Source organism: Symphodus melops, assembly GCF_947650265.1.
Source record: "Symphodus melops genome assembly, chromosome: 5".
In the NCBI taxonomy this organism is placed as follows: Eukaryota; Metazoa; Chordata; class Actinopteri; order Labriformes; family Labridae; genus Symphodus; species Symphodus melops.
Genome location: NC_136695.1, coordinates 16,192,956 through 16,213,806, shown reverse-complemented (window position 1 = coordinate 16,213,806; position 20,851 = coordinate 16,192,956). Strand labels below are relative to the sequence as shown.

Here is a 20,851-nt window from a genome sequence, read left to right as displayed (position 1 = left end):
ACAATTAGTTTAACAATTTTACCCTTGAAATAACAAGAGCCTCCAGCAAACACTCAGACCAACAGATGTTGTCTCACTCTGTTAAAGCATTGCATTGTCTCTTCTGCTTTTCAAATTTGGTTTTAATGAAACTGCTAAATACTTCCAACAAGGCAAGAATGAAAAAACTAAATGCATTCATAATCCTTGTTAGTTTTCAGCTTTATACACATACAAACCCAATAAGGAGAAGCCCCTTGTTAATTTTCATTAACCCTGTTAATTGAAGCGATCTAACATTAATCTTTTTTTTTTTTTACAAAACTAGTAGTGTTTTAACCGCCTGCTTGTTTAGGAAATAATGATGCCGGTTGAGGTTCTGCTTAGTGACCACAGAATTACAGGATTCAATTTATTGACTCAGATTGATTTGATCAGGACAGAAGTCAAATTTATAAAGGTTTTTTGTGCAACAGAAGAACATGCATCCATTTTTTTCTCTCAACTGTGACATGATATAGAGTACATTTTAAATTTCTTCTCAAGTTCTTGTTTCATGTTGCACATATCTCGTTAATTTGGGATAACGACAGTAACATGGGTGATGTTTTAAAAAGTTAATATACGTTTTTTTTCTTTGGGATCTCGAGAAATTAAAATGTTATCGTGGAAAACCATGATTGAACTGTTATCCCGACATTGTTTAAATTGTTACATATCCAGTAAATGAATCCTTTGATACAGCTGGGAGAAAAGCTTTCAGCATTAATGGAGATGTGTTTGTTCTGCAGCAGCTGTCTCTTCCCACACAAATACATACAACCACAAGTCCCACAGAGCATAGCATAGTTTACGCATGCAGACTTACTCATAACAGAACCTACTAACTGAACACTGTGAAAAGTATCTATCATATGTGTGCAGTTTTCTGAATGAACACACAGACAAGCAGGCAGACAGACAAATAAAGACGGTATCAAAGTAAATATTACAGCTTTGTGGAGACTTTAGAGACAATCAGGCAGAGGCTGAGCAAAGCTTTTACATCCGCACCATTAGCTCCCTTTTAGTGGCTGAGAGGGGTTCCATCTACTTAACCCTGTTTGTTCTTTTCCTCTGACTTTAACATGATAAACAAAGACTCGCCCTGTCAGCTTGTTGCTTCTCACAGGAGAGGGGTCACAGTGGCCTGGAAAATGTCTGCCAAATAATAAGGCTTAAGCTGAAGCATTGCTCCTCTTTTGTCTTACCAAAGAGGAGCGTTATTTAGCTTTGTGAAATGTTAATTTTGATTAATCTTTGCAAAATTATATTCAACTCTCATTTTCCCATACAAAGAACACCTCTCCTCATTGCTGGTAAAACATCAGTGTGTTGAAGTGGTTTGAAGTGTTCAATGTTTGAAGTGGATATTTTATGAGTTTTGCGTCAGGAAAAAAGAAAATTGAATGAGTAACTCAAATGTAATTTACAATGTGCTTTCTCTACTTATTTTTGATGTTAAATGCTTAACTAAGTTACTCAGTATTGTAGTTTATATGCTTATATTAATGAATTGTCATTCAATGAAATGTACAGCTTACCAACGTTTGTGGTATTATGTTACCCGGTTCAAATTCAAGGTTTTCTTAGACGTCAGATAATAAATGATGTTGTGGAATTTTCCTAATACCAAACAGTGAGAATAAAGAGTGAAGAATATCTATTCAAAAAAGAACCCAAGAAATTTCTGGTCTCAGTGAACATTTATTCAAAGGCAAAATCAGCGTTCGAAGACCCTTCCCTTCCGAGTGAAAGGAAGAAAAAGGCCCCGAACCCAAGCAAACATGAACACTTATACATTTCTAACACATTACACAGTAAAACATACATACATACCACATAGGGCCCCTGCCCACCTGGCAGGGTACGGTCTTTCTCCCTGAGGGAGAAAGGGAGCCTACGTGACTATTTACCATCTCCCAAGGCTGAGAAGGAGATGAAATCTAGTGAGAAAGAGCCTGGGTGACTCTTCCCACATTTACAAACGGTGAGAAAGAGAATAAAGGGTGAGAAATGATGGTAAACAAAAAACACCCAATACCCTGTGTTTTGTAGTATTCTAAGACATTTCAGATACATTTTATGTAACAGATTATATGAGACCTTCGTACAACGCATATAGTACACGGAGTAAACTTTTCCATGACACTGATAAACGACGAGCTCCATTATAAAGTAAGTATGTATTAGTTAGCAATATAACTTCTGCTTTGTGTATATGTCTGTTATCTCAGATCAAACTGAACTTACCCAAACATGCGATTTTAAAAGAAAAAAAGGAAACATCCGCATTGCTTGTCATAGTTTTATTTCCCTCTACAACCCATTATATCACATTTATAACATCATATACAATCAGCATAACATGCAAATGGCCAATGTCAGTAAAAGCTTTCAAAAACGTCAACATCAAAGTTACACAAAAAATGCTGTTCAAATATTCCAAACATTTAGTCTTCCTAATCTTAACTCACATGATCACTAACTAACAAACTGACAAACATGCCACAAACCTACAGCACAGGCAGCCAACTAAAACACAAATACCATTTTCATCTAAATCTTTCAGTCATGCTAAACATGCAGGAAAAACTGTCATTCAAAATGTACTTTCCATCTCACACTGTCATAATATGTTCTAATCATATTTAGGATCAAATAATATTGAGCCATGATCTGATATGACCTTAACTTAGACTGGTCCAGATGATATGTAGGCCTGCCATTTCAACATTACAACAAGTCATTGTTTCATAAAGCAATATCATAAAAACAACGACTGTTCAAAGTTCTAAGCTTAAGGTTTGACTCCCAGACACAGAGCCAGCTCGTTCCTCTGGATCTTTCCATCCTTGTTGACATCACAATGACGCAGTAGAATAGCTCGCAGCTTGTCCAGCTCGGCACCCGTAATGCTGGGCTGGAAAGCAGAAGTGTTTGACATGACCATCAGTCCAAAGTTCATGAAGCTATAATACAAGTAGAAGCAGTGAAATAAAAGCTGTGATGATACCAGTGTGCATTTTTGCTTCAAAAATGGCCTAAACGATTTATAGATCATTACATACACACACAATTTTATTTTTTTCAATAATAACGATGACTGATTAAGCACTTCAGCTAGTTATTTCAGAAGTAGAAACGAACCCTTGTCATACAGAATGTGGTTGCTGTTAAATGTACTGAAATTGATGCTTGTTAATACACCTATTACCTTTGAAAGTATCAAGGTTTGGGACAAACATTTGTATCTCAATAATATATAAAAATCAACATTTGTTATTATACATATATATTTTGTCTTACCCTGGCGAGCCCCATCATGTCTTTGACCAAGCCATCAACCTCTGGACCCTCCAGCGCTCCTGTCTTACTCTGATGAGGAAACAGAAAGACTTTAATCTTTAGTTGACTGGGCAGATACTGAGGCATAGTGTATCCAGACAGGCAATGAAGATATCAGATAACTCTAGTGGCCAGTTTAGCTCAGCAGCACATGCTGTGGACAGAGACTATAGGACTACTGGTTGGAGGGGAGGAGAGTGTGTGACCTTTAACTCTTTAATAACATGGTGATAAATGTTTTATGTAATGTCTCGGCCCTGCAGAGACCAGAAGAAGGAACAAAAATGGAGTAGTATTAAGTATAGTAATTGGTTCGAATCTGCTATTCTGAAATGAATTTGATATTAATGCCTACATTATTATGTAGGTATGATAAATAAAGCATGGTCACACTTCTGTTGTGCATTTTAAAGTTAAAGCGTTTAAAAATTCCCTTCTTTATGTACAGAATGCTTTTATTATGATGTCGTTCTTCAACAGTTGTTTATAAAATCAACCTTCAAGGTGACTTACTGGCCTCCCATCAAAACTGTGATATAAAATTCATAAAACATGTTGACCTATGTAGGCCATGTAAATATCGTAGAGTGAAAAGCTACCATCTTAACCTCTGGAAAGCTTAAAGGGATACTTCACCCATTTACATGAAGCTTCTCTGAAGTATCTCTTTAAACTGCACCTGTGGGCTTTTTCCTCTGAGGATCAATGTTTGTCAGTCTCCTCCTCATGGCATAATTTTATACAGACAGAGTAAAGATTTAGACTGCTGTATTAAACTTTTGATGAAAACACAATGAAATTCAGGAAACATATTCAAGTTTCCGGCAGGACATGCCCATAATGAGATTTCATGTGATGTGATTAAGAAACAGCAGAGCCACTCAATCTTTTATTGTACTTACAACATCATAATGGCTGAAGATCTTGTCAAAGTCTCTCTTTCTGTCCTCTATACTGCACGCCTGGGTAAAATAACAAGTTGTTCAACATTAAGTATGGAGGGCTAAAGCTGGAGCAAATAATATTAGATAACTAATTGGATCGTTTTTATCATCGATTATCTTTTTTTCTAAAACCAGTCAAATGAGAAAACTTACATCCATCTGGAACTGGAGTAAGAAGTTTTCCTCCAAAGCCAAGATCCTTTTTAAAAAAAACAATTGCATACATTATATTTAAAAAAAACCAAAAAAAAACTTGTGGAATTAAATTAAATTAAATTGTTGCTTTTGTCTTAAATACAAGATGTGTTCTACATGTAACACTTTCAGCCAAAGGGGCAGTGAGTGTGCAGCCAAGTTTTCTTGTGTGTCTGCTTCAGCTGATGATGAGCTGCATCTGCATCCACACACAGCTTGGTTCTACACAGATTCTCTGGTGTTTTAACATTTTACAAATGGACTTACTTTTTTTTTTTTGTAGTAGTAGTAGTAGTAGTTACAAGCATGAGTTTGACTTTCTATTTAATTTTACTCAGTTAGGAATAAATCTTTATCATGATCTTTGGAAAAAGTACCTGGCCAAGTCATTTAAATCCAAACAGCCGTCCTTGTTTTTGTCAAAGATTTTCATCTGCAAGAAAAAAAAAAAGATTACAGAGGAGCCTTTCAATAAATTCAGACAATGACATTTCTTTATCTCCTTGTTATTCACTTCTAGCTACTCCTGCGACTCCTAGGCCATCTTATTATTTGATTTAACTTCATAGCTCCTCGAAATCAAAAACTACAGCTGAGTAGAAACAGGTTGTCTATGGCATCAGGGACTTGAACAGGTACAGTATAAGCTGCCTACTGTGTCCCTCTGCCTTTAAGAACAGAGAACAAACACTCAAGAAAAAAAAAAGTCCTTATACATAACATTTTAATGGGTTTGCAAAATACTTTATTGAAGCTGCCAATATCTTTGTTCATTAAGCCATTTTTATTTGTGAATATATGTCATAAAAAGTATTTTTAAAAAAAGCCATTGCACCTGAAAATTTCAGAACAAGAACCAGCTTCACACAACCACTTACTCTACAGTGTCATCAACATATTTCCTACACACAGTTACACACAGCTAAAGATACTCTTTTGCACAAGTACGGACTGTGGATTCAGGGTGGGTAGATAGATAGATCGATCGATCGATCGATCGATCGATCGATAGATAGATAGATAGATCGATAGATAGATAGATAGATAGATAGATAGATAGATAGATAGATAGATAGATAGATAGATAGATAGATAGATAGATAGATAGATAGATAGATAGATAGATAGATAGATAGATAGATAGATAGATAGATAGATACTTTATTGATCCCGAGGGAAATTCAGGGCATCCAGTAGCAGTATACAGACAGGCAGGACACAAGACATTAGTTACAATACACACCCGCTGTCCCCCCCCCCCCCCCTCTGTATACAAAATCCCCCAAACAAGATTTAGCAGCCCCTATGTGACTAAGAATAAACATAATTATATGTTAAACCTGTGCAGTAAGCATTAGCAATTAGACTTAAAACTTATATAGCATAATGTATAACCTGTGAGGAGAGAAAAACATGTGTTGGTTAAAAGAGACCTGTAAACAGTTATGGTAAACTTACCATTGTGTCTGTGTACTCCTCCAGCTTGTCAGAGGGCACTTCCTTCTTATGCTGCTGGAACAAGTCTCTCAGGAAAGCCTGAGAGAAAAGTTTAACAAACAATCATCTAACAAACCTTTAAAACACAAGGAAGGGCACCAAAATAAATCAAATTAAAATTTAATCAATAAATTAGACATTAATAAACAACACCAATCAGGTATCTGAGAGAATCTACAAAGATTATTTTCTCTTAAGAAAAACACGTTTTGTGAGGCTAAAAGAAGACAAGCATCTCAGAGTGTGAAATAATGACTAAGGGCTACGCTCTCCTTGAACAGAAAAGAGAAGTAAAGGGCTCTATATTCACAATTTTTGAACACCACTTTCTTTACTTATTGTTGACCTCACCTTGAGTTCCTGAGCAGATATGTAGCCGCTGCAGTCAACATCGTACGTCTTCCAGATCTACAACAGGAAGTGAGTGCAAATAAATGAATGCTTACATGCAGTGTGCAAGACCAGTGGTGGATTTGAGTATTGAAATTCAGCTTCCTTAAAATGACACCATAACAAGAGAATATTGAGAATGGATATTCATAGTGAAAATATCACAACAAGTAATATGACAGATAGGAATATAGTATATATTTAAAGGGATTATAGCTCATAGTTAAAGGAAGAATGTGTGACATTATTATCCAGAGCAGTAGATATCGCTCTCAACAACACGGCCCATCAATAAGAGCCAGCAGGACTCGCGCTTCTCACTCGCTGTAGACGGTCATGACTCAGAGACATTTAGGCCTCCATAGGATATACTTGAATTATCATAGTAAGATAATATAGTTAGAAATTGGTTCCAAAGGTTCTCACCACCACCTACTAAAATGTGCCGTGTGAACAGTTGTGTAGTTCTGAGCTTTAAAAGATCTGCTCATATTTTGCACATCTTGCAACACAAATGGTCCTTCCTTTTGGTATTATGCTGGTCCATCTGTTTATACCTGTTTGGCATGAAAGGGTTAAATTGTTGCGTATCTTGCCTGCTATATGGTTTTCTTAGAGATTATTTGTGTATCTGCTTCCTACTTCAAGTTAAGGGACTAAAGTCAGGAAAGTACTCCCAAAAAAAAAAAAAAAAACTTTACATCTAAAACATTATTTATTTTTGCTTGTCCTTAAATGAAGGTATCTCTTAATATTAAACATGAACATCACCATTTTTTTCATAGACATCTTAGATTATTGGCCAATCAGGATTCCTTCAGTGTTTATGGTTTTTATTCTGCTTTATAAACTTTACAATTGTCTCACAGCCTTTCATTGACAACGTGTTGTTAAGATATTCCCTATTGAATGGATGTGACTCTCTTCATGCCCACAATTATTGCCTGGTTTCTTCTTTGATTTTACCTTAATGAATTCTACGCTGTTGTCCAGAGGAGCTTCTCTGCGGAAAATTAACAGAAAGTTCTCATCTGTAGGGAGGATCATGTTGGCCAACTGGAAAACAGACAGAGCAACAAAATTGATTGGCATGCAATCTGGTTTTCCATCAAACAGATTTGAAAAACGTCAGACCCTTTTGATCTTCTCTGGCTTTCTTAATAAGATCTAGAATCAGTCTGTTTACTTTATGTAAAGGAGAAATGGATCCATAGCAGAAATCGTGCATCCATAGAAATGTGAAAACTGCAGGTCAGGCAGAGAGAATGTGTGATGTATTCTACTGCAGCTTCTCCTGGCTTCACTCCAGTTCATGTTGCTCTTGTCCTGTCTGTCCCTCTTTAGTAGTACCATCCATGCATTAGCAGATTAAACCGATCCCCAACATCAATTTAATTAAAATACAAGATGATGCTGCAGCCATTTGGATCAGAAAGCTGCAGAATGGCTCACAGAGGATTCAAACGCAATGCGCAAACTGTGATGTCAACCTAAGAAGAAAAACATGTTAAGAAGCAAAGCACAAAACTGCCCTCAAGAACCAAGACGACTAATTTGGGTAGTTTCTGATATGTTCACAAAAGTCAACCAGAACAGTACTGTTTCCTTTCATTCCAAGAGTTGGATATCTGCAAACTTCTTTTGTCACAAAAAAGAGCAAAACCAAAAAGATACTTATTTTTAACAGACAAATAAAATGTCCACATTTCAGAAAATGTAACCAGTAAATAATTGGTAATGGAGAAAAGCTTTGTTGATCAATCACATATCAGAAATACACAATGGCTGCAGTGGAATCCCACCGAGGGTTAGATTTTCAAGAATATACAAACTAAAAAGGAGGTTTTCCACAAAAAAGAGAGTATACATAAAGCAATTTTACATCCTTGTACCAGCTCAACAACGTAAGAAGACTTCTAAAGATGGTAATTACATTTTAAATGGTAACAAACCATTTTTCTTCCAGAAGCCACCAATGTCACTGTCCCTGGAGTAAAACAGGGCCCGACCATGAGGACTGCTGTTTGTCAGTCAGAAGTCAAAAGAGAACCTCTTTCAAGAGAGGAAGCCTATTTTTCTTTTCTGGTAACTATCAGACATTTTTCTAACACTAAACTGATGAAGTAACAGAACTTATCAAGATATCACACAGGATACATCGGCTTTCTGATAAGCCACTGACTTCCTTCCTTCATAATTTGCAGAGAGTATGCAGCAGTATTTAAAACTAGAATCACGAGTAACATTATAAAAAGTGCTTCATAAAAACATGTTTAGCAAATGTGGTCACTAAGCCTGGATTCTGTCTCTTAGCACTTTGCAGAAGCAGTCCCAGTTTGGATCTGTCTGATAGTGAGCTCAATAAATGTTTCTCCTGTTTATCAGAAAGAACCAGTCAATCCTTAGATTATATTATTACTTTGTCAATAAAACCTAAACTGTCTTCTTTCATCCTCAGAGGATAAAATCCCTTCTGTAAGAAGTAAAAAGAAAAGACAGCTTTAAGCTGAATTTATATGGTAAAGATGGATGGGTAAATCCAAGGAGTAATGTTTCTTTAAAAGAATCTTCTGTACAAAGAGGTCTGATCTTACTGTTCCTGCATCAGCGACAATAAATCTGAGTCTTCAACAGGCCATTAATGGCAGTGTATATTGATTTTTCCAGCTGTATAAAACCCAAAGTGTTTGAGGTCTGAGTTCAATACATTAAGGGATGGCCGAATGTATTTGTACATTTTCTTTTGAATTAAATGTTCTGATGAAAAGTTGATAGTTTACCACAAAAAGTGTCACTCACACAGAGTGGAGAACTCGATGTAATCAAACTTTAGTGTTTTTTTTTTTTTTTTTACAAAAAAAGTAAATTATTAAAAGATTGGAGATGCAGTGGATGGAGGAGAGAAAAAAAGATTATAAACTAAAAAAAAAAAAGGAAAAATGTAAAAATTGGTTTATCAGGTTTAATCACAACACAGCACCATATTCAGTCTGAATTACTGAAAATAAAAGGAACCTAGACACAGGAACCATGCAGTACCTCTTGGATCTGTAGTCTCCCATCAGCAGTGACGTCATAGGCCGACATAAACCTCTGTTTGAGTCTCTGAACTCTGTCCTCAGTAACTTTCTCCTGCAAAAACATAATATTTAAAATGCAACATTGATTTTCTTACCCCCAAGGCACATGTACGACTTTTATTAAACTTTACAAGTTTAGCACTCTGTGATAGAGCAAAATTAAATGTTAACAAAATCCAAATTACTGTAAGTCAAAATGTCAATAGAAAATGTGGAGCTCTACAATGATTCCTTTAAATCAAGACACAATCTTATCCCTACATTTTAAACTCTTTTTTATTGAAGGACAAATACTGTTCTGGCTGAGTCACATTTATTTTAAGCAGTCACCATGGATACTTCTTTGCTCCTTTTTTTTGTTTGTTTGAGGTTTGACTTTTGAAACCAAAGCTGAGTCTTCTTAATAATTATGCTTACTTCACTTCCCCAATTTTGGCCAACCAAGAGCATGATGCACAATTATCTTAGTCAAGAATCACATGCCCCCTTAACACATTAAGAAGCTTTTCTACGAGTGTCTCTTTGGAAACCCTCGATCACTGAACAGTATCTACAGAAACGTATAGAGCGCACAGTCTGCAGACTACAAGGGGCCTGACCAGCACTCATAGACTAAGACAGATGTATTCATCTTCATCCCTTCCTGCAATACACCACATGTGGCGCCAGCTCTCTCCTGTTGCTAAGCAGACGTTTGAACAGTATTGACATAAAGCCTTTAAATGCATTTTGGATCCCCAATTGCCACTAAGGAAGGGTTTATGAAGTGAGCATCAGCACATTGCAGAAAACATCATTCTTAACAACATTTTGAATTATTTGCATTAGTTCTACATTACATTGAATATGAAATTAAAAAAGCAACATGAGGTTTATTTAACATTTATCCTTCAGCTAAGTGGAAAGATGAAGATATAGTCTGTGCTGTATTTTGAGCCCTTGGGGCATAAGTGACGGAGAGTAAACATTAGACAGACTTGTGGTCAGGGTCTGTTTGTTTTAAAACAACACCATTAGCACACATGCAGGGAGATCAATCTCTCTCACTCACACTCACACACACACACACACACACACACACACACACACATGCACACAGAGGTAATGGACGTGTGTGTGTTTTATTTTTCCTTTCCAGTTGCTTCATGGAGACAATTTGAAAGTGAACTGAAGTAAAGCGTTCTTGTTTGACAATGTCCAGAACTTCTTGATTGTATTGTGTCTTACACCCTCATCAGTAACCACACCCAAGCTGGATGCTGCATCAAGGTTCAGTTGACACAGAAGAGATAAAGTGATGCAAAATCTGTGAAGTCAAAAGTACTTTTCAAGAAACTGAATAAAAATTGTATGTTTGCAAGAGGTGTATGATCGACCCAAACGTGACTGAATTACACTTGTTTTAGGATGCACATGTCATAAATGAAATGAAATAAACCATTGCCTTTCCTGTTAAATCATGTCTAATACATCATATACAGTTAACTATGAAGCATAAACTTGTCATGTAGACTAGTACAATGTGCCATTGTAAAATCACATAACAATGATGCTGCCGTCTGCTTGCTTTGTGCAAGTTCAGCTGGCCCTGACATGCAATTTATTCTACTGCTGTCATCACCCTTTCCATATGATTTTTTTTTTTTTTTTTTTAAAGTCACTTACCTGTGGACCCAGTCTCTTCATCATGTGACGGAAAAACTCATCTAACTCTTTACCCTCAATGTAGCCATTATCTGTCAAAAAGTCAGAGCAAGTCTCGTTAAGGAAGCAAAGACATTTTTCAAAACAAAAATAAATATGAGGCAAAATTTAAGATGAAATAACATTTAAGCTCAATCCCTTATCTCCATAATTTTAGTGTGAATGTTTTTGCTGATTGTTTCCCCTCTGTGTGAAATCTTTTCAGACATGCCAAACATTTATAACTGTAAGAATATTTCTGAAACTGTTTCAGCTTTGGGTAGAAAAAAAGTAGTCTTTAAACAGAAATGATCAAGGCACTTGTTTTTAAGTGATGAATATTTCACACAATAAAACTTAAAGTTCCTGTAACAATGACATACATTTTCACTACAAAACAATCCTTTACATTTCAAAAACGGTAATTTGAGAATATACTGTTTTATCTCCATAAGTAGGTACTTAAGAAAAAAAAGCATGAACAAGTTCACTCTCCTCACCATCTGCATCAAAGTGTTGCCAGATTTCCAGGAAACCAGCAGCATCCAGGTTATCAAAAGCACTGTCCATTTTATAAAGGCAAAAGAGGCAGCTGTCAACTTCAACACCAGACTGAGTGGACAAACTGTGCAGCCCTGATCAGTTGCTTCCTTGGTTGACATATGTTACTCTTTAGTGAGAAACCACACCTACTGTGTGAAAGACAGAGCATACTGTAGAAATGTTGCTGCCATCTAGTGGCTGTATGGCTACACTGCAAATACGTCTTCTAGACGAGATAGAAAAACAAACAACGCACACGTTTGGAAGCCTGTAAAATTATTTTAATCAATATTGATATCTGCAAAAAGAAATTTTTGACACAGCAGAAACGTATCGATCAATTGTGACAATGAAACAAATGATGAGCTACATGTCATTTTATTTTTGCTTCTTTCGAGCTCATGGAAAACAGTCATTGTTTTGATTTATTTTATTTTTTTTGTAAATCATGATGAAAGTAACATTTAATCGATTACATGGCTGAACAAATTAATACATACAAATAATTAATTTCTACATTTATGAACACAATGTACACATGAGAGAAAAAAAAACAGGAAAAACTGAGACGGTCATTGTTTTTATTCCAAATAAGTTACTAACAAACCCCCTAGTAAAGTAGTGTACTTAGTACCAAAACAATAAAGGATTTGCTGCTTCCACATAGGCGTGTTTAATCACAGTGTGAATGTTACATGTGTGTAAATTACACATACATATATACACACGCACACTCCTACGTGCATGAACACACATATATACATACAGTACACAGTACATCATGCAGTCACACACAGCCTCAGGAGTCTGGACTCTTTTTCCCCCCCCTACTTTCTCAGCTCCCTGCACCATAAGGAGAGAAAAGAAGGATGCTAATTTTCAGGCTAGAACAGAAAATCATTATTAGTCTTTGAAACATGACAGAAACACTGTCAGCTGCTTCGGACGCCACAGGAACAAAGAAGATGATGTCCATGCTGGATCACGGTCAGAATACAACACTAAGGAGTGCTTACATCTTTCAAAATATAAGTGATGTCTGAGTTTTGAGGCTGGCACAGTAAACATATGTAGTTGTTGACATCAAAGCAGAAATAGTGTTATTCCTAAACCCTTATTAGTGACCAAGAAGTAAGGAAGTTGTGTTTTGTTTAATAACCCCATAAAAAGACATCCATAGAAAAGATGCAGCAGTGAGACCTTTAGCCCTGACTTGAATCAGACTCTTGTACAGTACAGTTAAACACAAGGTGTGTCCCTTTCACACAGCGCATGAAGAGCACGGGTGAGAGCAGATTTTAGATTCATGTTATGTAAAGTTTAACAGACATGAATTACAAAGTCTGAAGAAAGTTCTTCTGATGAGGATATCTGAAAATAATAGTTTGCTGGGTGATAATCATGAGCTGGCATCACGCAGGATGTTGGCAAATATACTGTATTTATAACATATCTGTAGGTCTGGAGAGTTGCTGTTTTTAGAGCGTTAGAAGGACTTTGGTTCATTTATTAGGATTGTTGATTGTTAATGTGTTTCCAGTCATAGTTATGACTTTGATGTTCATGCTATTCATCATTTGAAAACTGCGATGTCTGTACTTTCTTTGTTCTCTATTTCTAAAACAAATTCTTAACGTTTGTTCCAATCTACTTTCTGACTAAAAATGCATGTTTTTATGTCAAAGACAACCGTCAGAACTTTGAGTCCTCAACTTTAGGTTGCAATTTGTGTATTTTTTCTTATCCATGCGTCTTATTGATGTGATTTTTAGTTTAGTATAGAGAATGTTTACTGACATTACAGGAGTGTGAAAAGGGCATTTCTTGATCTGAAAGACAAATGTAAGAGGAGTCAGTCTGAGACCTGCGTTGTTGTTGCGTAGCATTCACGACCTAAAATGCTACAGACAGAAAAAACTGTATTAGCTTTGTTCTAACTAATGTCTTGTCTTGCACAGAATGGATGTAACGTTAATTGAACTTGAGGCTGAAGAGAAGAGTATGTGAGGGCTGAAGGTCGCTCAGTGTCCTGCTTTTACTCAAAGAACAGACTGGAGAGGTTTCTGTCTGATTCTAAATCAAATCAGACTCTGAAACGCAAAACACCTTCCAGATGATCCATGACATCCCTATCGTTAAGTTAGTTAGTTGCCTTCACTGAACAATAAGCACACCAGGGCAACATTACCACATGTTGGGGGATCCATCTGTCTTCACTAGCAGTACAGAGTGTATAACGGATGCAAAGAATTGGAACAGAGTGTATTGAATGTTTAGTCTCGTGGAAAGAAGTACTAGCTAGAAATTCAGCTTTTCTTTTTCTTTACCTAATAACATTTCTATTTATGGTGTCACTCTGTATTTCAACCTGTGATGATGGACACAGAATCCCTTCCCCCCTGAAGCAGTGTGAGCAAGTCTTCTGCAGTTTAAAGGTTTTGTAAGATAGAAGTGTAAACACAGAGAACAGTGTTAGTTAACAGTGCTGAAGCCTTATTCATTGGTTACACAGTAGGTAAAGTAAAGTGCACTACAGCAACACTTCATATGGTCACTCCAACTCCCTCACACAGGGACAGACTGGACTCCAGTCGGGCTGTTTGATGAGTCTATAAGTTTAGTTTTTCAGTCAGCCAGTCTCCTCTGAGTGACCTGTGGTTTCTCTGTTAGGAAAGCTACATCAAATGTGTATTTGTGATGTATGGCAGGCTGAGAGGCTCAGCTGGACCTGTGTATTCCTGAAAACAAAAGATGAATTGCATAACGATTCAGTCACCTCTGGAGTCCAGAAAAAGGAACTTGCACGCACTAAAATAGAAAATCTATACAAATACACTGGAGGAAAAGAGTGTCACTGGGTCCTTGAGTTCAAGTACAGACGTGATCCTGGTTTTAGTGTGGTGTGTGCGTTTGGTCCCCGTGAAACAAGCAACTGAGAAAATGAGATGCAAGATCATTGCAGATTATTAAAGTCTGTCATGTGAACATGTGTTTTGTGTCTTGAAAGTATTGTTTCTTTTTTTTAGAACTAAAAAAACAAAAACAATGCTCGAACAACCATTTCATTAACTCAAAAACAAAGACACGAGATGCTTTCACCTGACAGCAGAGAAAAGGAAGAGTTAAGTGACGAGTCTTTAAATGAGAAGGAAGCTCTTAGTTTTTTTTTTTTTTTTTTTTTTACTTGGTGACATTTTATAGCTGAAAATTGATTTGAGGATATTTCTCTGTAAATAAAGAAACCATCATTGATAAACTAATTTCTTTCAGTATGAAGTGTTGTATTACCTGATACTCCAGCAGGTCTTCCTGCAAACCAAACGTGATTCACAATTGGAGGTCTAACAGGACCAACCCCTGATGTTAATGAAAATATGTTGATCATATTCCCCCTCATTTGCTTTTATAAAGGTGAGACTGAACGCGTTTGTCCCACTCATATTAAAATAAACTCCTTGTCCACCTCCTCTCCAGTATCTGACGACTTTTTGCTCGCTGTCTTGTCCTTGTCCCGGTTTGGAGATTGATCCTTTGTCTTGAAAGAGCTGTGATCCTCGGAGTTGGTCCGGAGAGGGTTAGGTCGCTGCTGAGAGTCTGACACAGAGGCCGCCCTCACTAAAAACGAAGAGAGAGAGAGCGAGAGAGAGAGGAAAATTAGCAAAAACACAGGGAGCATCACAGGGGGAGAGAGACATGAAACAGGATACAGTATGAAAAATGTATTATGTATTAAAATGTATTATGAACTTGCACCATTTTGTAATTTCTGATTATGAAAACTTTAATAAGTAACCATCTCTCCACAAATTCCTCCAAAATTTCTTTTTCAGTTTTGTGAAACAGACACACTGGTGTTCATAATGATTGACAGTATTGCAATACGAGCAAGAAATCATGTCTTCAATGTAAACAAATCTTGATATACATTATCAAAGAATGACAATACTTAACTGTTTACAGGTCTCTTTTAACCAACACATGTTTTTCTCTCCTCACAGGTTATGTACATTATGCTATATTAGTTTTAAGTCTAACTGCTAATGCTAACTGCACAGGTTTAACATATAATTATATTTATTCTTAGTCACATAGGGGCTGCTAAATCTGTTTGGGGGATTTTGTATACAGAGGGGAGTGGGGACAGCGGGTGTGTATTGTAACTAATGTCTTGTGTCCTGCCTGTCTGTATACTGCTACTGGATGCCTTGAATTTCCCTCGGGATCAATAAAGTATCTATCTATCTATCTATCTATCTACTGTATATCAACATACAAGAATAATCCTTGTGACGATGTATCAAAAGTGCAAATATTTGACAAAGGGTGAAACTAATTACATACAGGGAACACGCAAGATAGGATACTTAAAGCACAAGAAAATGTAAAGAGGAAATGTCAAAGCTGCCTGACTGCTGAACGAGAGGAAAGATCTGTGTCCTTAATCTATCAGTCTGTCATATTGTAGGTGTAGACAGACGGTCCATGGGAACAATGAAAACATAGAGTGAACTCTGGGGTAGACGACACCTGTCATCTAACTGTGTATACAGGAGAAATTAAAAGGTGATACAAAGGTGTTTGTCTGTTCATCAACAGACAGATTTTGTGACCTTACCGTCCTGAGTGGTTTTGTTGGCTGGCTGTAGACCAGTCTGTCCGTCTTTCTCTGGCTGCATCCTCTTCAGAGTAGGAAGAAGCGTTGTGACCTTAGGAGACACGCTGCCACTGCTGGGTGATTCGGGACCTTCATCTGTTAAAACAACCAGAGATTTGTGAGTGTAACACACAATGCGTGTCATACAACTACAAATACACATTTAATGCTCAAACTGTACCCAGGCTCCTGGTGCTGCTGCTGCTGGCGCTCCTCGGTTTCTGTGGGATTGTGGGTCGTGCAGCCAGAGCAGGCTTTGCCCCCTGTGGCACCGGTGGTTTGGGACTCACTGGTCCTCCAGGGGAACTGGAGGAGGATGTAGCCCTGAGACGGGGGGCCGGCTCAGGTTTGGCTTCAACACGGGATGGCGTATTCTCCGGAGAACCAGTCCTAGGTTCTGATTTATTCATCGGAGCAACAGAAGACCTGCTCTCTGATGTCGTTGGCTGGGGTTTGGCTGCTAACATAGTCAAAAAAAGATGCACATATCTATTTAAAGAATGTGCATGCAAACAATGGCTTTTATATTCTACATGAATCTTGCTCAGTATAATATACAGTATAATAAACCACAAGAAAAGCTCCTTTAAAGCCAAAAACAGGTCTGCATTAATCATCAGCAGTTAGCTTAATAACACAGCTTTTTAATAGGTGTATTGCTGCCACTCTAACACATTGTTTTCTGTATTTATTAAACCATTGCTTACCTGTTGCATTGCTGTCAGGCCTGTCCGGGCTGGAAGACTGGAGAAAAACAAGGACAAAATACAAAACCACTGAAGGAAGAAGCCAGAATGGTACAACCAACAGTTGTTCCTCCAGTTTTACATCTCAATACCAACTAATATGGTCTGTACAAACACTACATCAGACTGAAATCCTTTACAAATATATTGTCCCCCCATTACATTGAGCACAATTTAGCGACAAGCTTTTATCTAAACTGAAAGGAGAAGCACAACTCTGTGACACTTAATGTACATACAGAGTTTAAATTGAACAGAAGGGGGCGCCCTTGTGTCACAATATGCTAAAGGTAAAAATTACACGAGCATGCTGCTCATCCTGACCTGTCTTTTGAATAGCTGACCATTTCACCACACACACACACACACACACACACACACACACACACACACACACACACACACACACACACACACACACACACACACACACACACACACACACACACACACACACACACACACACACACACACACACACACACACACACACACACACACACACACACACACACACACACACACACACACACACACACACACACACACACACACACACACACACACACACACACACACACACACACACACACACACACACACACACACACCTGGAAGCCGGCCAGAATAAGCAGATGGCAGCAGAAGCTTTAGTGACACTGATACAAGGTCAGAAAAAACTCTAATGCTTCCAACTCTATAAACCTCTTAGTGTGTGTGCACACACAAACAGACCTACACACCCGCAGTTTACAGAGCAGTAACGAGACAGGGTCACCATGTGAACACACACTCACAGCTGACAACATTAACTTGTTCTTTATTTTTACACACGGTACAAATTTTTTCTTTTACAATTGTTTTGTTACTATTGTGGATTTCTAGAAAAAAACTGAGGGAAAGTTGTGATGCAAGTGGATTTCGAAAACTGAACAAGTCTGGGTACAGTTTGGGCATTCAAGTGTATAAACTGATCTGAGGGTGTTTTGAAGGCTTCTTGGTACATTTAGGAAATGAATTTAAGTGAAATATTCTCACCACATTTCTACCCTACTGTGAGTAATGACAACATTTGCAAATCAGCCTTCTTTCAATCCAATTTTGGTTCAAGCTTTCATCTGTCCTGTTAGCATTTCCCTTCACCCTCCTCTCACCTTGATGTCTGAGAGAAAACTGGGGTTGGTTGTTTTTTTTAATGACAAAATGGTGACAGGCGGAACGACGAGCCTGAAGATGTATTTAAGGCTCCTTATCTGTGTGTGTGTGTGTGTGTGTGTGTGTGTGTGTGTGTGTGTGTGTGTGTGTGTGTGTGTGAGAATGAGAGTGGCGGATGCTTCTTATTGTTAAACATCACAGACTTGACAAGCGTAAAGTGAATATCAACTATGTCTGCTGGCCAAAACAACATTGAAAATGTCAAAAAACAAGCATCTCTCACAACCCAATCACGTATGAACATACTTGATGCAACTAAAACTCAGTTCCTATAGATCTCTTCACAACTGAAGGTTCAACCTAGCAAAGAATAAAATAACTAAGCTTTACTTTACCTTCTTGCAGAGCCTTCTTGTGTATAAAAATTCAATGTTTTAGCTTTGTTTACTCGTGTTTAATATTCTTTTTATGCCATGTTTGCTTTGTCTTTCCCAAGAGAAAAGAAAAGTCATTCGTAAATGATTGAACAATCTCCTAATGACCTGATCTGGATCTTGAGACCCCTCTAGCACTGCATCTTTATGTTGACCTAACAACATGTTATAAGATTATAGGCTCCAGATGAAGCAGGAAGTCGATTTGTAGACGAGTCTGACTTTCACCTGCCTTTCAACACCTGCCTATTCCATCACTGTAATTCACTTTATTCGCATTGATTCTTGTTGACCGTCTGTGTTTGCATGTTCTTTTCCTTTTGTATACATTTCTTGACCTATTTCTATTTGGCCTGATTGTTGATGTTTATTTTATAATCCTCTGAGTTTCTGCTTTAGCTTCATCAGCGAACACATTTTGTTAACACTGGTTTTACATATTTTTGTATAAATAAAGTGTTTATTATTATTATTGACTTTTTTTTACATGTCTAGAATAAATGTCGTAAAGTAGGATCTTTACTTAAAGTTGAACATTGTGCACTTCATGTTCCTCAATCCTGTCCTTTTAAGACATTTGTCACATCTAACCATCTCTCATCTGTCCCTTACTTTCCTTCTTTGTTTAAGTCCCAGAGCTTGTTTTTTTCTAACTTTCCTCACCTTGTAAGCTCTCCTCTCCTGCTTGGCCTTCATCTCTGCTAGCAGACCACTTCCCATCATCTGTAACCCTGGATACCGTCGACCTCCCTGAGGACTGCCCCGACCGTCTGAGCTCTCCCAAGGCTCGTCAATGGAGTCTGGAGTCCTCAGCTCCTCTGAGCGGTCAGAGCTGCTGCTGTAGTCTGTGTACTGGGAGCGGCTGGAGGCGTCTCTGCAGCAGAGACAAGAATTATCAGAGACTCAGTGGTAACTGAGTAAACACTAAGCTTACATAAAAAAAAACTTAAAAAAAAAGAAAAAAGAAAAATATCAATATTTTTGTTGAGACGTTAACCTGGATTTTGGCTCCAGTGCTGGGCTCCTTACTCCCATCTTTGGTGATGAGGGCTCTTCAGGGATTGCAGAGGCTGGCGTTGAGGTTACATTAGACGAAGGGGGCAGATGGTTTTTCTCAGACTTATCTGCTTTATCTGATTTGGAAGAACGTTTAATGAGGTTGAGAAATCCTCCTTTACTCTTTTTCTTCTCACCATCCTGAGATTCTGAACTCTTCAGGGAACGTCTGAGAGGAAACGCAACGAGATGGAGAGACAAAAGCCCAAAACATGAAACTTAAAGAGATTAAAATAGCAAAAGTACACTGCAGTGTATTTCTACTGGAAATAGAAAAACAAGGAATGTTCTGTACGATCAAAAATGTAAATGCAGTCCTTACTTTGAATCCATCTTTGTGACTTTTGTTGAAAAGAACTCATCCACACCTTCATCAACCCTTCCCATGAGGCCGTTCTGCTCCCCATCCTGAGACGGAGCACTGTTCATTTGCTAAAGGGCAAAGTTGAAGAATCAAACGTCACTTGTTCTTAATTGTTTCTGTTAGATCTTAGATTTGAAGACGAGAGGATTCCCCTATAGTGCTGATCTTGAACCTGAAGGACATAACAACTCTACTCACAGGTACTTTGCTAGAATGCATTTTCTTGTTCCTTCGGGGTCGCAGCTTGGTGAAGTGTTGCAGCTTCTTTTCCTCCTCAGACGGCAGCTCCACCATCCCCCCCGGTGTACGTTGCTCCAGTTTCGGCAGGATTTTAGATGGAGTAGGGGGCGTAGCGGGAGTTCGAGATGAAGAGTCCTCAACATGCAAAGGGACGTCCTCCAGGGCTTTGTCCAGGTCAAACTCCATCTCTGCAGAGTAGACAGGTGGTATGAGGCTTGTAAATGTACAATAATTACACACCAGATCGCCCATCTGTGTATATCCCCTAGCCAATGTTAACATGAAGGTGAATTTAGGAGTGAATACAATTCAGCGATTTCATGAGATTCAAACCAGCCAATATATGATGGACGTGGTGATTAAGAAGAGAAAATATAATCACAGTGAGGTGAAACGCCAAGCAGATCAAGCTCGTTGTAAAACGTGTGCTTCTGAGATGATACGCCCAGGAGGATCGATGTTTCATTTACAAGCTGCAACAAACAATGCTGCCGACTCTACCTT

The 20,851-nt window shown here is 37.9% G+C and overlaps 2 protein-coding genes across 5 annotated transcripts in view; both read right to left on the bottom strand.

Annotated features, from left to right (window-relative positions):
- Nucleotides 1–2,312: 2,312 nt before the first annotated feature.
- LOC306824714 (secretagogin-like) lies at nt 2,313–11,871 on the bottom strand. Its single transcript, XM_079344985.1, has 11 exons — nt 11,656–11,871; nt 11,138–11,208; nt 9,432–9,524; nt 7,359–7,448; nt 6,354–6,410; nt 5,964–6,041; nt 4,883–4,938; nt 4,464–4,509; nt 4,269–4,328; nt 3,328–3,396; nt 2,313–2,941 (listed from the first exon to the last, which is right to left on the bottom strand). Exons 1-11 carry the CDS (start codon nt 11,723–11,725, stop codon nt 2,819–2,821), a joined length of 813 nt encoding a protein of 270 aa, XP_079201111.1. The 5' UTR covers nt 11,726–11,871; the 3' UTR covers nt 2,313–2,818.
- Nucleotides 11,872–12,060: 189 nt separating this feature from the next.
- carmil1 (capping protein regulator and myosin 1 linker 1) overlaps nt 12,061–20,851 on the bottom strand; it is a 62,833-nt gene continuing 54,042 nt past the window's right edge. For 2 of the 4 annotated variants that reach the window (XM_079344970.1, XM_079344972.1), the window contains 9 exons: nt 20,306–20,535; nt 20,066–20,175; nt 19,685–19,912; nt 19,351–19,561; nt 17,060–17,096; nt 16,534–16,812; nt 16,314–16,448; nt 13,323–15,313; nt 12,061–13,291 (listed from right to left, as the gene is read on the bottom strand). In XM_079344970.1, the coding sequence (XP_079201096.1) occupies nt 15,135–15,313; nt 16,314–16,448; nt 16,534–16,812; nt 17,060–17,096; nt 19,351–19,561; nt 19,685–19,912; nt 20,066–20,175; nt 20,306–20,535 (1,409 nt within the window). In that variant the 3' untranslated portion in view covers nt 12,061–13,291; nt 13,323–15,134. The remainder of the gene's footprint in view (nt 13,292–13,322; nt 15,314–16,313; nt 16,449–16,533; nt 16,813–17,059; nt 17,097–19,350; nt 19,562–19,684; nt 19,913–20,065; nt 20,176–20,305; nt 20,536–20,851) is intronic. The other 2 variants (XM_079344971.1, XM_079344973.1) reach the window with 1 other exon arrangement.

Coding starts and splice junctions, on each gene's coding strand:
- LOC306824714 (XM_079344985.1), bottom strand. CDS start 11,725: ATGGACAGTGCTTTTGATAACCTGGATGCTGCTGGTTTCCTGGAAATC. Junction 4,939..5,963: donor AGGAGTACACAGACACAATG/GTAAGTTTACCA, acceptor TTTTTCTTGCAG/ATGAAAATCTTTGACAAAAA. Junction 3,397..4,268: donor TCTTCAGCCATTATGATGTT/GTAAGTACAATA, acceptor TTTCCTCATCAG/AGTAAGACAGGAGCGCTGGA.